Source organism: Lissotriton helveticus, chromosome 4_1, assembly GCF_964261635.1.
Source record: "Lissotriton helveticus chromosome 4_1, aLisHel1.1, whole genome shotgun sequence".
Lineage (NCBI taxonomy): Eukaryota > Metazoa > Chordata > Amphibia > Caudata > Salamandridae > Lissotriton > Lissotriton helveticus.
In genome coordinates this window covers 314,568,496-314,589,202 of record NC_136063.1, presented here as the reverse complement: position 1 = coordinate 314,589,202, position 20,707 = coordinate 314,568,496, and the positions used below count along the sequence as shown (strand labels likewise).

At 44.0% G+C, this 20,707-nt stretch overlaps 1 protein-coding gene across 7 annotated transcripts in view; it reads right to left on the bottom strand.

The window, feature by feature from the left end:
• Positions 1-20,707, bottom strand: part of ENPP2 (ectonucleotide pyrophosphatase/phosphodiesterase 2) — a 442,632-nt gene that overhangs the window by 192,963 nt on the left and 228,962 nt on the right. For all 7 annotated transcript variants that reach the window (XM_078686841.1, XM_078686846.1, XM_078686840.1 and 4 more), the window contains exon 11: positions 18,620-18,692. In XM_078686841.1, the coding sequence (XP_078542967.1) occupies positions 18,620-18,692 (73 nt within the window). The remainder of the gene's footprint in view (positions 1-18,619; positions 18,693-20,707) is intronic.

The window sequence follows — 20,707 nt, the reverse complement described above, 5'->3', positions numbered from 1 at the left end:
GCCCGACCCACGAGAAAGGTTCTATCCTCGACCTGATCATCTCCAAAGAGGATTCTATCCAACTCGAGTCCATCCAACTCTGTGACTGGTCAGATCATCATATTGTCACATTCTTTATCAATGAAAAAGTTAAAGTTAACCCGGCTCAACTCTCCAAGCCCAAAGTCTGGAAAAGAGACTTGAAAAAACTCAAAGCAGGAAGTTTGCCCCCTAACAGTTGCAACCTCCTACTCCCACCGACAGGCGCTACGGACGTTCAAACCCTGACTGACCATTATCTCAACGCTATGACCTCAATAATTAATGAGGATGCACCTTTGCAGCTAAAAAGAGCTTCTACTAAAATCTCCAATCCATGGTACGACGGGAGTCTCAATGAGGATAGACGAGACATGCGATTGGCAGAGCGTACCTGGAGATCAGCTCCCTCTGCAATGCACCTAAAAGATCTGAAGAAAAAGAGAAACGCCTACTTCAGGAAAATAAAACGCTCAAAATCAGACTTCTTCAGCCTCCAGCTCGACCAAGCAAAAAACCGCCCGAGAAAACTGTTTGAGCTAATTAGAACACAATCCAAGGATCAACCCCAACCGCTCAACACTGGGCGTGAGGCACCCTCCTGTGAAGACTTCGCTGCTTTCTTTATCCAAAAAACTGACAACATAAAGAGCGATCTCCTCATTGATGCAAGCCTCTACTCCAAACCCCAGTGCCTAGCACCCACTGAACCAAAAAACAATGCTACTTGGTCAACCTTTGGCACATACTCGGAAGAAGAAATTGGCAAACTGCTCAGCACCCTGAAACCATCCAATCACCTTACGGACCCCCTTCCTGCTAACGCAGTAAAAGACTTTACCCCTTTGCTGCTCCCTCTCTGGACTAAAATTATCAACAGTTCTCTCCAACAAGGAAGCATACCTGATTCCCTCAAAGTTGGCCAGGTCACACCTCTTCTAAAGAAACCTACAGCCGACCCCTCTGATCTCAACAATTACCGTCCCATTACCAATATTCCCACTCTCGCCAAACTGCTGGAAAAATGTGCGCAACTACAATTGACTAAACACATTGAACAATTTGATCTCCTTAACCCTCACCAATCAGGCTTCCGAGCAGGACACAGTACAGAAACTGCTATGACCCACATAATTGACGACGCACTTCAAATGCTAGACCAAAACGAGACCCGCCTCCTCATCCTCCTTGATCTCTCTTCAGCATTCGACACCGTTAAACATGAGAACTTACTAGAACTACTAAACGCTAGAATGGGTTTATCTGGAACTGTTCTAAAGTGGTTCACTTCCTTTCTTCACAACAGGTCACAGAAATTCAAGAGCAACAACCTGATGTCCTCGCCAATACCCGTAACGCTAGGCATCCCCCAAGGATCCTCTCTATCCCCAACTCTGTTCAACCTAGTCATGGAACCGCTCACCACCTTGCTACAAGCATCCAATGTACACTTTCACATGCCGATGACACCCAACTTTATCTCAAATTACAGTCCCCCAAAGACATCTTGCTCCTGAACTCAACGATCAGATGCACCCAATCCTGGCTTGCCGATAATCATCTCAAACTCAATGCCCTGAAAACAGAGTTCCTTCTGATTTCACCTCCAACGAAGATCTCCACCACTCAAACTTGGCTTAAACACCTAACCGCACTCAATGTCCAACCGACCATCGTGGACTCAGCAAAATCTTTAGGCATAACACTCGACACCAATCTCAACATGCAGCAACATATCAGCAAGGCAACAAAGGGAGCGAACTTCCAGATCAATACTCTGAGGAAACTTAAACCCTTCCTCCCAGCCAAAGACTTCCAAACGTCAGTACAAGCACTAGTCATCCCTCGAATTGAATACGGCAGCATCGCCCTCTGCGGACTCCCACTAACTACAACTGCACCCCTGAGAGCTTCTCTAAATACTGCAGCGAGACTCATCACTGGGTCAAAAAAGCACTCCCATATTACCCCTGACTTGAAATCCCTGAACTGGCTGCCTTTTGAAGCCAGAATACACTTGAAAATCGCCTGCATGACACACAAGGCTGTACACCTAAACTCACCCGGATACCTCGCTCAGAAACTGACAATCTCTGGCGGAGTTAGAAACACTAGAGGCACAAACAATCTTCTGCTGAAACCTCGAAGATTCCGGAAGGAAAAAACATATAAGCGCTCCTTCTCAGGAATGGCGCCTAGGATCTGGAACTCACTCCCGCCCGAAATCAGGCTTATCTCTTCCACTACACTCTTTAAAAATGAAGTAAAAGCTATCCTCATGGCAAAATACACTTGAGCTTTTATCTCAGACACTGTTAATACTCTGCATCGATTTGTTTATTTTGATTATTTGTATTAGCTGTTTTATTACTCACATGATTGGCTTTGTAGCCACCTAGTTGTACTGTTTTGACCTATTGATTTATCTGTCTAACTATACTCCCTCATGTACTACTCTTTGTAAAGCGCTCTGATATCTGCGAAGATCTTGTCCGCGCTATATAAAACTTTCAAAATAAATAAATAAAAAAAAGACCGGGGGACTGGAATAACAAAAAAAAATGAGAGCAACCAGTCCGGGTCCTCCTCTCAGTGGTGTAGGCTGCTTGGAGGTGTAGTTTCCAAGCTGGAGGGTCAGGTAGTGCAGTGCGATGCGGGAGTCAGCATCTGGCTATAAGGCCGGGTGGGAATAAAAAGAAAAGCAAATGGGAGGAACTGGTCTGGGCTCTTCTCTCATTGGCAGAGGTTGCTGGGAGGTGTAGTTTCCAAAATTGTCAGAGTGGCACTTCTACGGATTATCCTGGAATGTTGTACCTATGACTGAGACTAACCTTTTATCCTGCACAAAATGGTAGCCTGCTCTATTCCAGATTGGCTTACTGATATATCATACACATGTACGGTGGTTGAGTGTTCCCAAGAGACCTGGCAGAGGGTACTCCCACTATGCTATTGATAGTGCAGGTAGTATTAGGTAGGAAAATATGTATTCATAATTACACTGTAATGTCATAATGGTTGAACTGTTTATCTTCATCATTCTTGTAATGCTTTTGTTTCATCCTACTAATAATTTAAGCACATGCTTGTTGCACAAAAAACGGGTTCGCTTTCTCAAAGGCTAACTTACGATTTTCTGCTAGCGTGTTTTATCTGTAAAAAGAAGAACACACAAATAGTAATTACAGACATATATACAAAACATTCTTAAGTGTAGTGAGAGCAGCCGTAAGTTAGCCTTTGGGTTATGAGAAAGCAAACCCGTTTTCTCTCACTGTGCACACCTTAGAGTGTACACACTAATTCACCAAAGGCTGAGATACTAGCCCAGTCTTTTCACTTCTTGCCTGGTCCTGGTGAAAGCCCGCAAATTTTACGCTTCTGGCTGAAACATGTAGACCACCTTTAAGATTTAAGAGTCAAGTTGATTTTCTACAATATCCGCTGCTCCCTTTTTTAAACCTGTCATAGGGCCCTGGTAATAAACACATTCCCTTCTAGGGGGACCCTATAGATAGTTTTAACTCACCACTATCACCTAACCTGGCACAAAAAAAAAACTGCTCCGCTGTAATTCAGGCGTTGTAGCACACTCAAGATGCACTCAGCATCCTGGGAGGGAACCCAAAGATGAAGCATGCCACGAACTAGGTTGGTTGGTGAGGTTTCTTCTAAACAACCTATTGTTTTCTTCCCACAAATCAGTTATCTGACAAGTAATGACAAGTAATATCTATATGAGCCTGTTCTCTTTGATTGGAATAAATATAAACAATATTCAACATTAGCACAAAAAATGCTTCAAATCTCTGTGCTCTTTACACAGGTCTAGTTAGACTGTACAGACGTTTAACAAAGCTCGTTATGCGAGCAATAACAGCAACCCCCATGTGCAGCCACATCTAGCCGTGCCTGCAATTAGTCCAATAACCGTCAATGCAATTACAGATAAAGTTCCCACCAGACAGGATGAATTTGTGTTCTGGATTGCACAAAAAACAAACCAGCTTGAAGCAGTGTTTCCCCATATGGGACCCAAAGAGAAACAGAACTCTCACAATCTGCCCACCACTAGAGATGGTTCCCCCAGTGTGTAAACGTGCCACCTGTGTTACAGTTATTGCTCAAAATATACTATAAACACATGGTAGACCACCTGTTGCTGCTTAACCAGATGTGATGACACAGCTTTAAAATTAATTTAGGGCTGCCCCAGCCCTGCATTTGGGGATGATACTAATTAGCAATTAAGCTGTAGTCGCCTCAATTATTTTAAGTAACAAAATGGGAAGCAGCAGCATTGGCAGTTCGCCAATGCCTCACACAAGTTCCCGTTGCAGACCTGGAGCGCGTATTACCTACGAGGATTGTGCGCCGAGGGAAATTCGGTTCCAAACCGGAGCGCAGGAAACACATCCGAGCCCGATGGCGAAAAAAAACAATCTGAGGATGGAGCCGATGCCCATGCGCAAGGTGGTCCAAAGGAGGACTCACCTATCTCGTGACTTCCAAAGAACTTTTCAGGACAACAGCAAACTGCAAACATCCGGGCCCAACACTAGGTGGCGATCTATGCACAGTGTGTAATCTGCAGCTCATATGCCTCGAACAATATATTACGGGAGGCCAGAGCCAAGAGTCCTATAAATCACAAGGGAAACAATTTGTCCTTCTTTCCGGACTACACTCAGGCTGTACAGGCGGCCCACAGAGAATTTGTGCCGAAAAAAAAGATTCTGCAGTCTGCCTCCATCCCATACGCCATGCTATATCCTGCTAAATTGAGAATAACGCATGACAGTCAATCGCACTTCTTTACAGACTCTAAGTCAGCCTTGAAATTCACGAAACACATCTGCCCCAATAGACCTCGCCAGGGTAGCTCAAAAAGCCTGACAGCTTCGCCGGATCCTGAGAATGTGGACCACTAATTGATATTATTTTTGTATGGATCTGGTTGACAATATGGCTGTGTCTTACGATATGTTTAGCGCAGATTCAGTTAGGAGGCCGATATAGTACTATTGCGTTTCTGTATAATATTATAATGTTATTGAGTGCCGGGGATCCCTGATGTAGTTCCCGTTCATGTTCTATGGTGCAATGGCGTGGCCTACTGCTGCAGCCTGGCCACCTCACCGCAAGGTGGGTGTTTGCCACCGTTCCTTTCCCCCCAGCGGGTGTTCCCCTATTGCAAAGTTCTTCTCTGGAGGACTGGGTGAATGGTAGGGGGGTGGGGGAGTCAGTCTCACCCTAATTGGGAGGTTGAAGTGGGAAGGGGGAGGATGATTAGGGGGATTGGGTTTGCGTTGCTTTTTGTTTTGATTAATGTGGTCTTGAGATCTACATTGGATGATAGAGGTTATTATGGGTACGGATTGTGTGGTATTGCAGTAAAAGTCTTTTATAAGTCAAATTCATATTTTGTGTCAACTGAAGGATGCCGGAATTGGTCATGGGTGAAAGTTATAGATGATTAACTTGGAACGTTAGAGGGCTGAACTACCCAAAGAAAATTTGTCAAGTGTTTGCTTATTTGTCCCGTCATGGTACGCACATTGCACTACTGCAGGAAACGCACTTAACCAAATACACGGAAAGTACCATTGCACTTAAATGGGCCGGATATAAGCCTGCCTCCTCGTACTACTCATATGCTAGAGGTGTACTCATCCTGGTTAGGCGAGGTACTGCATTTACTCCACTGCATACATACATAGATGAGGAGGTGCAATGGTTCAGGGTAAACTGGGGAATTCCATCGTAACCATAGTAAACATATATGGCCCTATTGCAGATGACCCAGAGTGCTTTTTGAGAATGTACAACAAACTAAGAGCATGGCCCGAGGCAGCCATTGTATGGGGAAGGGGGGGGGGGGAAGACCTCACTCTTACTTGGACCCTGACTAAGATAAATCTAACCCACTGACAAACCACACCCCTAGAATGGCTCAAAGTGTCCATATGCCATATTGGAATTTGGGTTGATCGCTGTCTGGAGAGTGCGCAATGGCTCTATTAGAGAAGGTACGCGTGCAACGCAAATGTACAATAGCTGGTCTAGGCTAGATTACTGGCTGCTGGGGTGGGGGAAGATGTGGCTAACTGGGTGCTAGCGGTCACTAACCTCCCACGCACATTGTCAGATCATAACCCTGTAAAACTTGAGGTCACAATACAATTTACATGGTGGCTGCGCTCAGAGGCCTTATTAAATCCATTATATGAAGCTACTGTTCGAACGGCCATAGAACAATATTTCTAACTTAACAAGGGCTCGGTAGATAGCGCCTCCACATTATGGGAGGCCTTCAAGGTGATGATTCGGGGAGTGTGCATTGACACAACTGCCGGCATACTGACGGACCTCAGAGCCCACCTTGCTTATAAAGAGACCACGCTTCAAAATCTAGAACGTAGTTACACCGCTGCCTCATCAGTCGGCACTCTATCTCGCATACATGAGTTAATACTGGAATATGATGCTCTTGCTGAGTCTGAGATGAGATATCTCTTGCGCAGGCATACGGCACGTAGATATGGAGAAAGGGGGAGACCGGGTCGTAATCTGGCCAATAAAATCAGGAATCATGCGGAACAACGTCACATTGATAAGATCATAGACTCTCAAGGGGGAGAACAGTATAATCCGCTCAACATAACTGAGCAATTTCGTGAATTCTATGCTAACCTTTACACTTCTAGGGGGGGGCTGAATCTCCTGAGATGGAGGGATATCTTGAGGATGTGGTGTGCGCTTGGTTGTTGAATGGCCACAGGGAATACTTGAGTCAGCCAATAGATGCTGAGGATATTAAAGCTGCGATCCAAGCCCTACCAAATATATCTCATCTCACTAACATACAGTCATTAAATACAGATATTTCTACTCCCCAGTGGGGGATGTCGGATACTGAAGTTCTACTACTGCCGATTACCATTGGTAACACAGTAAATACACAATATATGAATTCACAGTCTTCCACTGCAATTCCAAACAACAAAGTTGTTTATTATTAAACACCCTCGAAGGTACCAAACAATTCCACTTTATCCCATGAGGCCCCTGTTTTTGCACAGCTAGTCTCTGTCTACTTTGCCGACATTGATGACATACCCGATTCCACCACGGTCCTACATATGGATCTCGATTTCAGTCCTTTTCTTGTTCATTTGGATATATCTGTCGCAGTATTCTTTTTGATCTTAAATGAACATTATCTCCCAGAACACTCTGCTGTTGAACTGGTAGCCGAGGTACTAAAGCCTCATTCTTCTTCACAAAGCTCAAAGAAAACGGTCCCTTGTGAACACTTCTGCATTTCCTGTCCCAGATGGAACTCTTTAGGATAAGGTATGAAGTGATATTGTTGGCCCTACAGAAACAGTGTAAATTCCTTATGCAGTTAAAATTTCCATGGATGATGTGATCACTCCTGAGAGTATTTTTGATGATTGAGAGGTCACCACTGTGAGAAGCATTCTTTCTGAACTAAAATCTTATACAGTATTTGAAACAGAGGATCTATATATTAATTCTGTTAATCATGGTGAAATGTTTTGTATCATTATTACGCACACCATTATTTACACTGAGCTAGTACTCTATGAGCAGTTTTCAATTACATACAATGGGAACATTGCCCGACACCACCAGTGGGTAGTTTAAAAACATACCTGCAAAAGTTTGCATATTATTCTGGTATCAACCCTTTGACCCAGTTTTATATTATTTTAAACTTACCAATTCACCAGCGAAGAAAAATATGCGGACACAAACAAAATGAATGTATTCAAACTCATTCATTTCCCAGCTGTCCATACAAGGCTATGAATATTGGAAAGACAACATGGAGATAACATCAGATTGGGGGAACACGGAATTGGCGCATTCAGGGCAATGAGGCTTTGTTTAGAGCTTGTCTAATATCTAGACAAGTGATTTGCCTTAACAAGACAGTACAGCAAACCACCTGCCTGGGTTTGGCTAAAATTAAAGACATGAACACACCTAACATTCCCTCATTTGCACATTTTGACACTTGGCAACATTTTGCAAATTACATGGAAGAACAGCTCAACAATAGGATACAGAATGGTACATATAATTCTTCATTTTCAGGTTCAGACGGGTGGTTAGTGTGGCCAATTGACACTAATAGTTGTCATGCATATTTTCTAAACACCACAAAGTGATTTAAAGCAAGCAGACCAAAGCCCCGATATTTGCAGACTCAACACTCAGGAGTGGTTACTACCTACAGTGCAGGGAAGTTATACCAGCAATGGTTACAACATTTGACTTCACTTGCAGTTAAGGAACACTTATCTCTCCTTTATGATAAAGTGGATTTACAGGATTTCTTGTTTAGTCCTAGATCACCACATCCCAAACTTTTTATATATGCCATATACAATGACATTTGGAAAGTTTGCCAGCAGGAAGCTGCTGAGATTTAAAAAGAAAGTGACAGGGCTAATTTGGAAACGGCTTTAGCTGTCGTAGATAATGGCATGACCACATTATCAACTCGCATTTATTCTCAAATAATATTGCATCATCTGCATTCGATATAATATAATTACATATCTCTCCTCCTGCATCATCAAGTCAGCTGACATTGATAATGCAATTGAGTTGGATACTGCAGATTAGAAAATCAAATTGTGTGCCATGGAAATACTTTACCATGACTGACTTATCTTTGTTTTATGATTTAACAGTCACACAAAAAAATGGCCAAAAAAAAGACTCAACTTACACAATGTTAAGTATAGAACATATAGAAAAATTGCCCTTAATAGCTGAGACACCATCGGTGGTTTGGTTCAATCACTGATTTACCTCACAACCAATTTCAATGTTTTATTTTAAATCTTGTTTGAAACAGTTAAGTCGGCAAATATAAGGCATTAGGAAAGAGGTTTGTTCATGAAACATGGGTTTTGCCTTCAGATTATAGGAGTAGAATGTGGAAACTGAAGTGTTTCTCAGCAGAAATGAATGTGAAACTTTGTTTAGCCGTTCATTAGTCTGTAATGGGGTAACACTTCCTGGTGCATGGCTTTGTCAGCACATTCCAGGCTGTACTCAGAAAGATTCCGTCCTTTATACATTCTTTTGTTTCCAGTGTATTGCCGGGCTCTCAGCGGCAGCAGCTCTCTCTTTTAGCTGCAGCGTCCCACAAAGATTCAGGGAAGGTTCGGAAGGCTCAAATTAAGGCGGGCTCTCAGCGGCGGCAGCTCTCTCTTAGCTGCAGCGGCCCGCACAGGTTCAGCGTAGGGTTACTAGCCCGCGTTCCGCACAGTAGAACCAGAGGCTCTGGTTTACTCAACGGAGGCCTCACCTGCAAGTAGAATTCCTCACACAGGAACTCAGACGGCTGATGGGGTGAAGTCTATTGTCCCTGAGACTTTAACAGGAGGCGCTCTTGATTCAGGCCCTCAGGTAGTTTCTTCAGCAAGCTTGGTGAAAGTTTCAAAGTCCCTTCCTCTGTTCACTCAGACAGATTTCGTCTTGACATCCAGAAGGAACACACTTGAAAAAGGTTTTAGCCCTGCGTTTTATACCTAAAAAGTCTTTGTTCTCTAAAGTTACAAATTACTCAATCCAGCCAGAACCAGTTAGGTGGGGTCGGGGAGCACTTGGTTTACGAGGCGACATCCTGCCCTTTCAGAATGAGGGGGTCTGCAATCAGACACCCAGTGGGAGGTGGATCCATCATTCACCTTGCCAGGCACGGCCCTGCTCAGATCAAGGAGTCACCACTCCTCATGCTCTGGATGCCGATCTCTCTTTCCAGCCAGGTCTGACCCAGCTGGCCCTGCTGCTCCAAAACCAGATGGCCAATACACATACTAGCAAAGCCTAGAGGAAAGCTTAGGCAGGAAAATACCTTGTTTCCAGAAGAGGCATTTTCGAACACGGATATATAAATGGTCCTTACTAAAAGGTGTATCTCACTGTCCTGAGCTTAAACATATCAATTTTGAATTTCCTATCAGGTTCCTGGGGTCAGATAGGATTAGGGAAGGTAATCCTCAGCCGGCCATTTCCGGCCTATGGGAACGGATAGCTTCACAATAGTAAACAGTGAAATGGAGGGTAACTCGCTATTAGAACATGCTACACAGACCTAGGCATTATGGTTATCCCAATTCATACAGTTATCTTTACATAGGGACCATTTGCGCTCTGGCACTGATTACCAATGGCACAGCGCCCATAGCATCTAAATTCAGCCAACATAAAAGATAGGAAGAGAAAAGAGGTAGGGAGACCCACGCCAATGATGTCTAACAATATCAAAAACTACTTAACGGATTTACACCAAATCACAATAAGCACAATCTGCTGAATGAAAGCTAGCTTTCTGCCAAATTTGGTGTAATTTTGTTCAGCAGTTCAGGCTGTAGGTGTGGTTAAAGAGCGTGTAAGAATTAACATGGGGAAAATGCGTTCTGGACCCCCCATTTTTCTCAGTCACCGCTTCATGGACCACCCCGAAACTTTCCAGACAGGAGCTCAACTGAGCGGTATATTAGTTGGGACCATTTTGTGAAGATTCATCAACGGGCGCCAAAGACATAAGCAAGTTAAAAATGGCTTTTTAATAGCAATCAGGTCCTAACTATAACTACCTACTGGCTACCATCAGTAGGATAGATAGATAGATAGATTTTTTTTTCTTCAAGGAACCATGAAAGTGTCAACTCATTTGGCGATTGACATAGATAGAACACCTGATTGGACAGTCTGGGACAAATGTCTACTTATCACCATGCCATGGTCAAATAAGGGCATATACAGACATATAGCCAAAATAGTGACGTCTGAATTGACGTGCTTTCACCTTATATGTTCATAAGAAAATGTCTGGGACGTACACTTTGATGCACATAATCTATGTCAGACATTCCTAAACTTATGTAAGAAATTGCAATCTCCGATAAGATTTAGTACATATGGGCTACCACTTGTCACGAGAAGTCTTCTGCCCAGATTATTGCACAGGCTTCTGCCAGAGACGGTCTCATCTACTGTCAGTGCACTTCAAAGATCCTGCCTCTTGGCCGATGCTGAGAAAGCAGAGTCCCGCAGGAAGACGACAGCTCATGTTTGCCAATCACAGGCAAAACTGCCTTCACAACTCCGTTGATAACCAAATCTCTTGCTGTCAAGAAGGTATGTAGTGAATCCCCCTCCCTAAGAAACTATAGACTGCATTTAGATCTACTTTCTATGCTCTTAGTATAGCACACAGAAGTAGGTGTTAGGGTGTTAGGTGTAGGCACCTGGACGCCTAACTAGCCTAAGGCCATCGCCCCCCAGCCCCTTGGTACAATGCTGATTTACAATTAGAAAAAACCAAGTGTAAGGCATTAGAGCGGAAATGGTGACAACATTACGATCCTCGAACAAAGGAAATTTATCGTAGTGCCAGAAACCTCTACCACAGAGCCTGCACTAGAGCTAAGGCTTGTTACATAACTGAGACTATCAACACAGCCGCAAACAAAGCACGGACTCTCTTTAACACTGTTAAGGAATTGGCCGGCGCAAATTCTATGGCTACCACACCTCCCTTGACCTCCCAAAAATGCCAAAATCTTGCCACGTTTTTTGTGGAAAAGATAGAGAAAATTATAGCCAACATTAATCCCCCGATGAGAGACGTTGGGGAAGCTCCGTCTCCACGCTTGGCAAATCAAACTGGACCACGGCTTGACTCCTGGCCACTCATTTCCTTGGACACCCTGAAATCCTTAGTTGTGTCCATTAAATCAGGCTCTCCATGTGATCCTCTCCCCATTAACATCTTGAGGCAGCTGGACAATCCAGCCCTGGGGACGATTGCTGATATTTTAAATGCCTCCATCCACCTGGCAACTGTTCCAGCGGCGTGGAAGCATGCCATGGTCAGCCCGCTATTGAAAAAACCGGCGGCGGATCCGGAGGTGCTGGCCAACTATCGCCCAATTTCCCTGTTGCCTGCGTTCTCTAAGATCTTAGAGAAACACATTCACGGTGTACTCTCAATGTACACCGAGAACAATAATTTACTTCATTTTACTCAGTCAGGTTTTAGGGCCGGCCACTCCACCGAGTCCGCCCTCTTGGGGGTTACTGAAAAGATTAGGGGACTTTTGGATGAGGGGCAAACGGTTGCTCTTGTCTTACTTGATCTTAGTGCGGCCTTCGACACCATCTCACATAACAGACTACTTGCTAGACTGAGTGATGATGGTGTCGGAGGGAAATCGCTTGAGTGGATCGCGTCCTACTTGAGCAACCGGACGTTTCAGATCTCGTCCTCCCAAGCCCAGTCTGACACCTTTCCGTCTCCACATGGTGTGCCGCAGGGCTCAATTCTGAGCCCGCTGTTTTTTAATCTGTATCTCCGCCCACTCGCTGATTTAGCCGAGCAAGTTGGTCTAGAACTTATGTCTTATGCGGACGATTCGCAGATTATTTTTTCCCTTACCAATGCAAAGCCTTCATCCCCCTCTGCTTTGAAAACAGGCCTGCAGGAAGTCTTCAGCTGGATGTCAACTAATCAGCTGAAGCTTAACGGGGAGAAGACTGAGATTCTTCTCCTAGGGAAAAAGAGAGATCTATGGCAGGATAATCACTGGCCGCCCTCTTTGGGTGTTTTTCCCTGTCCGGCCACTCAAGTCAGAAACCTAGGGGTATGCATTGATGACTCTTTATCAATGAAACAGCAGGTAAACAAAGTAGCTGGCATGTGCTTCACCATCCTGAAATGGTTACGGAAGATCATTTGGATGCTGCCTATGGATACCCAGAAGACCGTAGTCAATGCATTGATTACATCTAGGCTTGACTACGGTAACATCTTATACCTGGGCTCCAATCTAGCTGTGATCAGGCGGCTCCAACTGGTCCAAAATTCCGCCGCCAGGCTGCTTTGTAAGATCCCTAGGACAGCCAGGATCTCAAAGCACCTAAAGGATCTTCACTGGCTTAGGGTTGAGAACCGGGTTCGGTTTAAAGCATTGACCTACATGTTTAGGATCAAGGCAGGGACTGCACCAAAGTACCTGCAGAATTTGGTTAAGCCCTACGTCCCTGAACGAAACCTCCGTTCTTCAAATGGAGCCAACTTTGTGGTTCCCAGATTTAAACTGGCCCGTATGGGGGGAAAGTCGTTCTCCCATCTGGGACCAGTCCTCTGGAACTCCTTGCCTTTGGCCCTGCGTAAGGAGGTAAATCTCGCCAGTTTCAAGAAAGGTGTAAAAACCTGGCTTTTTGACAAATAATAGCAGGCTTCAATTGGGTTGTTTTTCTGCGTTTTCGGTTGCTTTTTCAGCTCTCACATTTGTTGCGCCGGGAAACCCTTTGTGGGTATCTGCGCGCATTATAAGTGCAAAAAAATAAATAAATAAATAAATAAGGCCTCAAGTTCCAGACTGCTCCAGTGACAACCCAACCGGGTTTTCCTACTCACTGTTCTTCCCGCCAACAGAAGCACTACCCAACCCAGGAGCTACTTAATGCAGGCAGCAGCGCAACCACATCAGTAGGCACTTGAACACCTAGCTAGCCACTTGCCTGTAGCTTCAGTTCCTGCTTGTTCCAGACTGATCCAGTGACACCGCAGCTGCCCAGGTTTTCCCGACCAGGTTTTCCCACTCACCGTTCTTCCAGCCAACAGAAGCTCCGCCTGCCCCAGGACCTACTTAATGCAGGCCGCAATACTTAATGCAAGCCCATACAGTGTACCACCACAACCGACAACACCACCACCCCCATGGAACATCTTAACTTCAAGCTCCACACAGACGACAAGACAACCATTAGAGGCACCTCGCATAATGACCCCCCAGGCCTGCACTCATGCTTCTGCAACACCATTGCAGACTTTATTGCACCCCTAGTCTTGGACCCCCGAGGACTACATCTTCCTTGATGACCTAAATTTCCACATAGACGACTCCAACGAAAAAACCTCTGCACAACTTCGACAGTATGAGCAGGCTCGGATTGACCCAGATTGTCCACAACCCCACACAAACCACTGGACACACATTGAACCCAATTTATGCCTCCAGCAATTGTGTCAAATACAGCCACGTCACAGAAATCACATGCACAGCTACACTAAGATGACCAACACTTCCCCCCCTCCCCCACCCTGGATGTGGAACAACATCTCAGAGACAACTGAGCTAATGCCTTTGTCACATCCAACTCTGCTACCACCACAAACTTCGAACAGGGAGTAAAAAACGTCAACACCTAAATCACCAGTTGTGCAGACAGCATCGTCCCCATCACGAGCAACATCCAGAGAAAATCCTCTAAAATGGCCAGCTGGTACACCCAAGAACTCAGAACAGCGAAATAGGACAGCAAACAGTTGGAGCGGAGATGGCACGCTAGCCAGAACAGCTCCAACAGGGCAGCATTCAAGACATCCCTCAACCTCTACCACCGCCTGCTGAGCGCAACATAGAAGACAGCCCGTGCGCACACATCAAAACCAGCGCTAACACCACCAAGGAACTTTTCAACATTGTTAAGGAATTTTACAACCCGACTGAAAGCGAAAACAGCATAATGCCCCCACAGGAGCTGTGTGACAACCTCGCCCCCTTCTTCCACAACAAGATCGCAACCATATACAGAAACTGCTAACCCAAACCCACACATACAGACTTTACCGTCAGATACGCCACCACCGTAGCAAACACAAACCACACACTGACCACATAGAGCATCCTCTCCACCCAGGACACTACCTCCACCATGAAATCCATCCATTCGGAAGCTCCCACAGATCCATGCCTGCACCACATCTTCAACCTCGGAAACAAAAGGTTTGATCAGGAATTCACCATGCTACTCAACACCTCTATCACCAACGCAACTTTTCCTGACACCTGGAAACACACCGAAGTCATACCACTACTCAAAAAACACTCCACTGATCCGGGCAAACTCAAAAAATACCGACCAATCTCCCAGCTCCCATTCCCAGCGAAGGTACTGGAAAAGATCATTTACAATCAACTCACCACACTCCTGGAGCAGGACCAGCTATTCGACGCCTCCCAATCTGGCTTCTGCAGCAAATCACAGCACCAAAACTGCCCTGTACGCAGCCACCGATGACATCTTTACTTCCCTTGTTGCGGAGAAACAGCATCTTTGATCCTCCTCGGCCTCTTAGCAGCCTTCAACACTGTATCCCACCACATGCTGATCACTAGACTGCACCACATTGGCATCCAAGGAGATGCATTCAGATGTATACCTCCTTCCTCACCAGAAGACCCACCCAGAGAATTCACCTCCCACCTTTCACCTCTGAACCAAAGTAGTTCACCCGGGATGTTCCCTACGGCTTATCCCTCAGCCCCATGCTCTTCAACACATTTATGACCCCACTGGCCAACATCGTCAGATCCTATGTCTCAACATAATTTCCTATGCAGATGACGCCCGACACATCCTCTCACTCACCGACCCCACCACCACCAGAACCAACTTCCACAGATGTATGACAAATGTCACCGCCTGCAGCTGAACAGAGACAAGACAGAAGCACTACTCTTTGGCAACAGCAACAACACTCCTGGAGGCCATTAAACCTAGGATCCGCACCACTCCCTCCGACCATGGCAGAAACCTTGGAATCATCATTAACAACAAGCTCACCATGAAATCACAGATCAACACAGTCTCCTCCGCCTGCTTCCTCACTCTGCGCATGCTACGTAAGATCTTCAAGTGGATTACCCCTACATATGAGACGCACCGCGACACAGGCCCTGATCATCAGCCGACTGCACTATCGCAATGCCCTCTACGTAAGAATCGCTGCATACCTCCTACAGAAACTTCAGACCATACAAAACGCTGCAGCCAAACTCATCCTCAGCCTTTTAAACCCACATCACACCCCACCACAGACGAAGCCAATGGCTCCCCATACAGAAGAGATGTCAATTCAAGCTGCTGACCGACACACACAAGACTCTACACATCCAAGGACTTGCATACATTAACAAACACCTGAACTTCCACTAACCATCCAGAAGTCTACGCTCCACCTCCTGTCCAGAAGTGGAGAACGCTCCTTCTCTCACGTCACAACAAAGACCTGGAACAGCCTTCCCATGCACCTCCAGACCATCACCTCACTTCCGTAATTCCGAATGGCGCTCAAGAACTGGCTGTTCGAATAAGCCTTTGGGACATGCAAGAATCTCAATGCCCTATTGGCTGATTAGCCATGCTTTATAAATCCTGATTGATTGATTACGCTTTAGATGACATTTTAACCATGTTAGAAATGTTAATTAATGTTTTGTTGTTCACAATGTGACTCCTTGATGTTTAAATGATATCCTGCATTGTTATTTTAGATGTGCTGAGAAATAGGTTTGCCGCGCTGTAATGAATGTTTTTAGTTAAAAGTGTCTTTTCTTCTTAGTGCAGGGTCTGTGTGATATTGTGAATAACAAAATAGACTTGTTTCTGTTACCACAGTGCCCCTGATCCCATTGCGGAGATTGTTAGTAACCCAAAAGCAATAACTGTACTTCAACAATGTATTCGGTAGGGTTCTGCAGAGCTACAATAACCGGCATTTCACATTCAGCGCTGGTGCATTGAACAACGTTCTCCTGGGTTACTCGTGGGTGGGGAAAGCAAACCTTGCAGAACAATACCAAAGCCATGTTTTACATAACACTAGGCGCTGAATTATTGGCCTTGACCCTGCTCTTGGCTTTATTAAATAAAGAAATGCTGTTTAAGTAATTTCTTCTGAAAAGCATCAGCTAGAGACAGAGTTTTAGTAGGGAAAGTGTGTTCCACATTTTGTGTGAACAATAAATATCTGCACTTCTATGATAAACATCCACAGTAAAAAAATTCCAAAAGTATTTGGTCAGGAGGAGCTTTGATATCATTATTAGAGTGTAATAGCTAATCAAGCTCTTAAGATATACAACGAGGCATTAGCAGCAATACTTCACTAGCTATAACTAAGTGGCAATGGGTATTTTTCTTGGCTTTGGTTACATGTATAAACTCTCATAAACATGCTTTTGAATTCACCATCCCACTGGTTGGTACACTGAGGGATGTAATCGTTCCTAGATTTCAGATTTGAACAGTGCAATTTTCCTCAGTTACTGGGACTGGAATATAACATTGTGGCAGAGTGCTGATATGTTCTGCTACTTCTATGTTTATTGTTAGGCTGTGGTAGTGTCTTACCAGTCTTTTGGTTCCAGTGAGGTCTTTTTTCTTCTTTTCAGTGTGAATTGTTCTCAGATCACACATCTACAGTGTCATTGGCTGGCTCCAAAAGTACATTCGACCCAAGTAGATGCACCCTTCATGAGATGTCGGACTTCCTAGTCTGACAGTTTATGTATAGTAGGTCATGGAGAGAAGGAAACTATGCATCTGCTGGTGTATCTATGTCATGTGTACAAAAATGTGATGGATGGAATTCTTTAATTATTCTCAAACACTGGTAATAACTTGAGGCCTCATCCTAGTCCATCTTTATTTTACACACCATGCCACCTCAATACAGTACCAGCCATATGAAAATCAGTACTGACCCTGCTCCAATGGGAATAACCCTTTCCGAACTGCCAGGCAAGGTGCTCCCTGAACTGAAACTCAAGCAACCCATGATCAGTTTCGCCCCAGTTAAGGCTAATCAGCCAAGTATAGCTTGGTGACCAGTAAGGGCTTTGCTCTGAACTATATAAACAAAAGTGATGGATGAAGTGCATGAATTAATTTCAACCACTGGTAACTACTCTTGGCCTAGTGCATCCTCATAATGTAAACGTCTGCTACAGGAGAGTAGGGCTCAATTTATTGAGCAGGAGAAGGTCTATGGCCAGGGAAGTCGATCTATTAAAAATCGATTCCCAGATGTTGCAAGTACACTATTTATAGAAATTTACCCTACATGTATGCCTGCTTTACTTCAGTTAATGCACTTTTATGAAGCCACTAGATATTCCAAAATTGCTAACTGCTTGGTATGAAAGACCTTCAAAGTCCTGATAGTGGATATAGTCTACATGTATAGGGTTTATGTACATGTGCATTTTTATGCAGATATCAAGAAAACTAAATAAAACATCGGTATCATGGTCATAATTTACAGTGAGCAAAGTAGAGCTGTTAGTGGTCTTCAAACAAGGTTGCAAAAACTTGCCCTTTAAATATCACCTTCCACGCCACATGAAAGTTAATACAAGTAATTTTAAGAAATTTTAAACATAGAAACTAGTTATAGTTTTGCAATTCAAAAATAGTTACAAAATTTCATATTGAGTTCTTTTTCACAAGCAGCAGCTTCCTAGTGTAAGAGAACCTTACCCAGCGAGATAGTGACCACAAACACATCAATCTAAATGTTTTACTCCAAGTCAGTCTACCATGCACTTCACCATTAAAGCCATGTAAAAGAAAAAATATATATTTCCTTTGGCTAAATAAGCATCTTCTGCTTTGCCATACCATCCAAGCAGAATTTGTAACCTATGGTTTTGGTTAAGTCCAAAGTTAATGTTTTCATGCCGTGAAGGAGTCCTCTTACCTCTGGGTTGAAAGGACCATGACGATGACCTGCAGCGTCTGTCTCTTCAGAGTAGAAGGCATAAACATAAGGCCTGTAACAGAAGATTTAAAGGCTGTGAATTTCCTGCAAAGTTTTCAAATCAGCCACAGCAAAATACATCCATTTGGTATTCTGAACATGTAGCAAAGCAACGTTTTGCTGGCAATCAAAGTTAAGTATTGGTAGAGAGACTTGATGAATGCAGATGAACCAACTTTCAATTCAAAGTTAATTCTGCAGGCTTTTGTTCCTCTATATCACATTTTCTAACCTTGATACTGTATAGAAATGGATCTCAATCATCCACTACTAGACCTTTTTGTTCTTCATTATTTGCCTCAAGTGCATTGACATTTGTTTTCCAATAAATCACTTTTGGATTTTTTGCTCCATTCTGGGCTTTAACTGCAAAAGCAAAATATGACCGCCCTAAACGTCCTCTATTGGCACACTGTATATTCTAGGAAAGACTTTCAAGGTCAAGATCACAAGTCAACTTCAAGACTACATTGAAGACCACCACCTAATACACAATTGTCAGTGTACAGCCCAGGTCAACGAAACGAACTCCTTCAATCACTTCAAGATTGCTACCTAATGTGCAGTATACAATAAAGTAGACCACAAGATAATCTGAAGCTGCATCCATCCAAAGGTGGGTGCAGTCAAGAGGCAGGTTTTTGAAATGCATTTGGAGTCTAACGCTTAGATTGACTCCTCTATGTCAGTAATAAGGAGTGCTACCTGGAGTTCCTAAAAGCTCTTCACCATCCCTGCCGCTGGATAATATTTTGATACAACTACAGGTGTATCTGATCTAACAACATTAACTTAATTTCCAAATAGATACCAATGACACTCAAATATATAGAAGTCTGTGCTATGGGTCACCAACAACTACTTACCAATCAACAATGGGCCTGATCACTAGTCAATACACCCAGCTTTCACTGTACAGCACTGTAGGGGATATTATAAACTTTATACCTCCCTCCCTAACTGCGTCCCTAGGCTGTGGTGTGTACAAATTCTAAAGTGTTCATACCATCATAACCCACCCCATGTGCAAGAAAAAGTGTGGAAAGGAAAGGAGGCACCTCACGGTCATAACACCAAGGGGACTGCTAGCTGGTACTAGTCAGCAAGTCCACTTATCATCGGTTACCACCTTTCCTATTTAAAGAAACGTGTGTTATTAAACAAAAACCTTAACCCATGAAACCAAGAAAAAACTCAAAACCGAAGTGTCATAACAAGCTAATATCATGTATTTCCAATGGACCCCATGAGGAAATAAACAGATATTCCTCACAATTAAAACTTGGTGAAGCTACCTAGCTACTACTAACTTTATTTGGTGCTGCTAGCTTCCCACATTAAAAATGGTACTAATCAAACCATAACCAATTATGCTGCCGACATGTTTCGTTGCCCATATAGAATTTCAGGCAACTTCTTCTGGGCTGTTGGGGTTCCAGATTAAACTTTCATGGTAGGTTCACATCAAACCATCTTGTTGCGTTCAATATGTATACTTGCAACCATAAATGCCAGGGGGGGGAAAGACTGTTATGCGTCAAATGATTGCATTTCCCTCACAGTGAGGGGCCAAAGGTCCTGTCACCTCAGTAAATAACCGGTGTGCGCTCAACGGAAAAGATCAACGTGCACTTCAGAGATTGCTCTTGTGTGATACCCGAGACTGTGTTCTCAGATACCAAATTTTCCAAAAATTTCCAAAGGTAATCCAAAGATGAGGATATCAGCGTTTTCCAAACAGGTTATACATATACAAATGCCATTAAGCATAGCTGAATGTTGAATACTTGGGGCACCATGGACGCCAGCTATGTTCTATTACTCTTTGTTCTGAGAAATTTGGCATATCAGGCCCATAGTTGATTGGTAATACGTTGAGTAGGGGGGCGGCCTGTTCACTTCTTCCCCCTGTAGCTCCTATTGTTTGGATCACCAACAACTACACCAGCTGCCTCAGGTTCATTTAGTTTTAGTACATTGAAAACTTCCCATGTGTAAATATAAATAATAAATACTGTTGATGGCTGA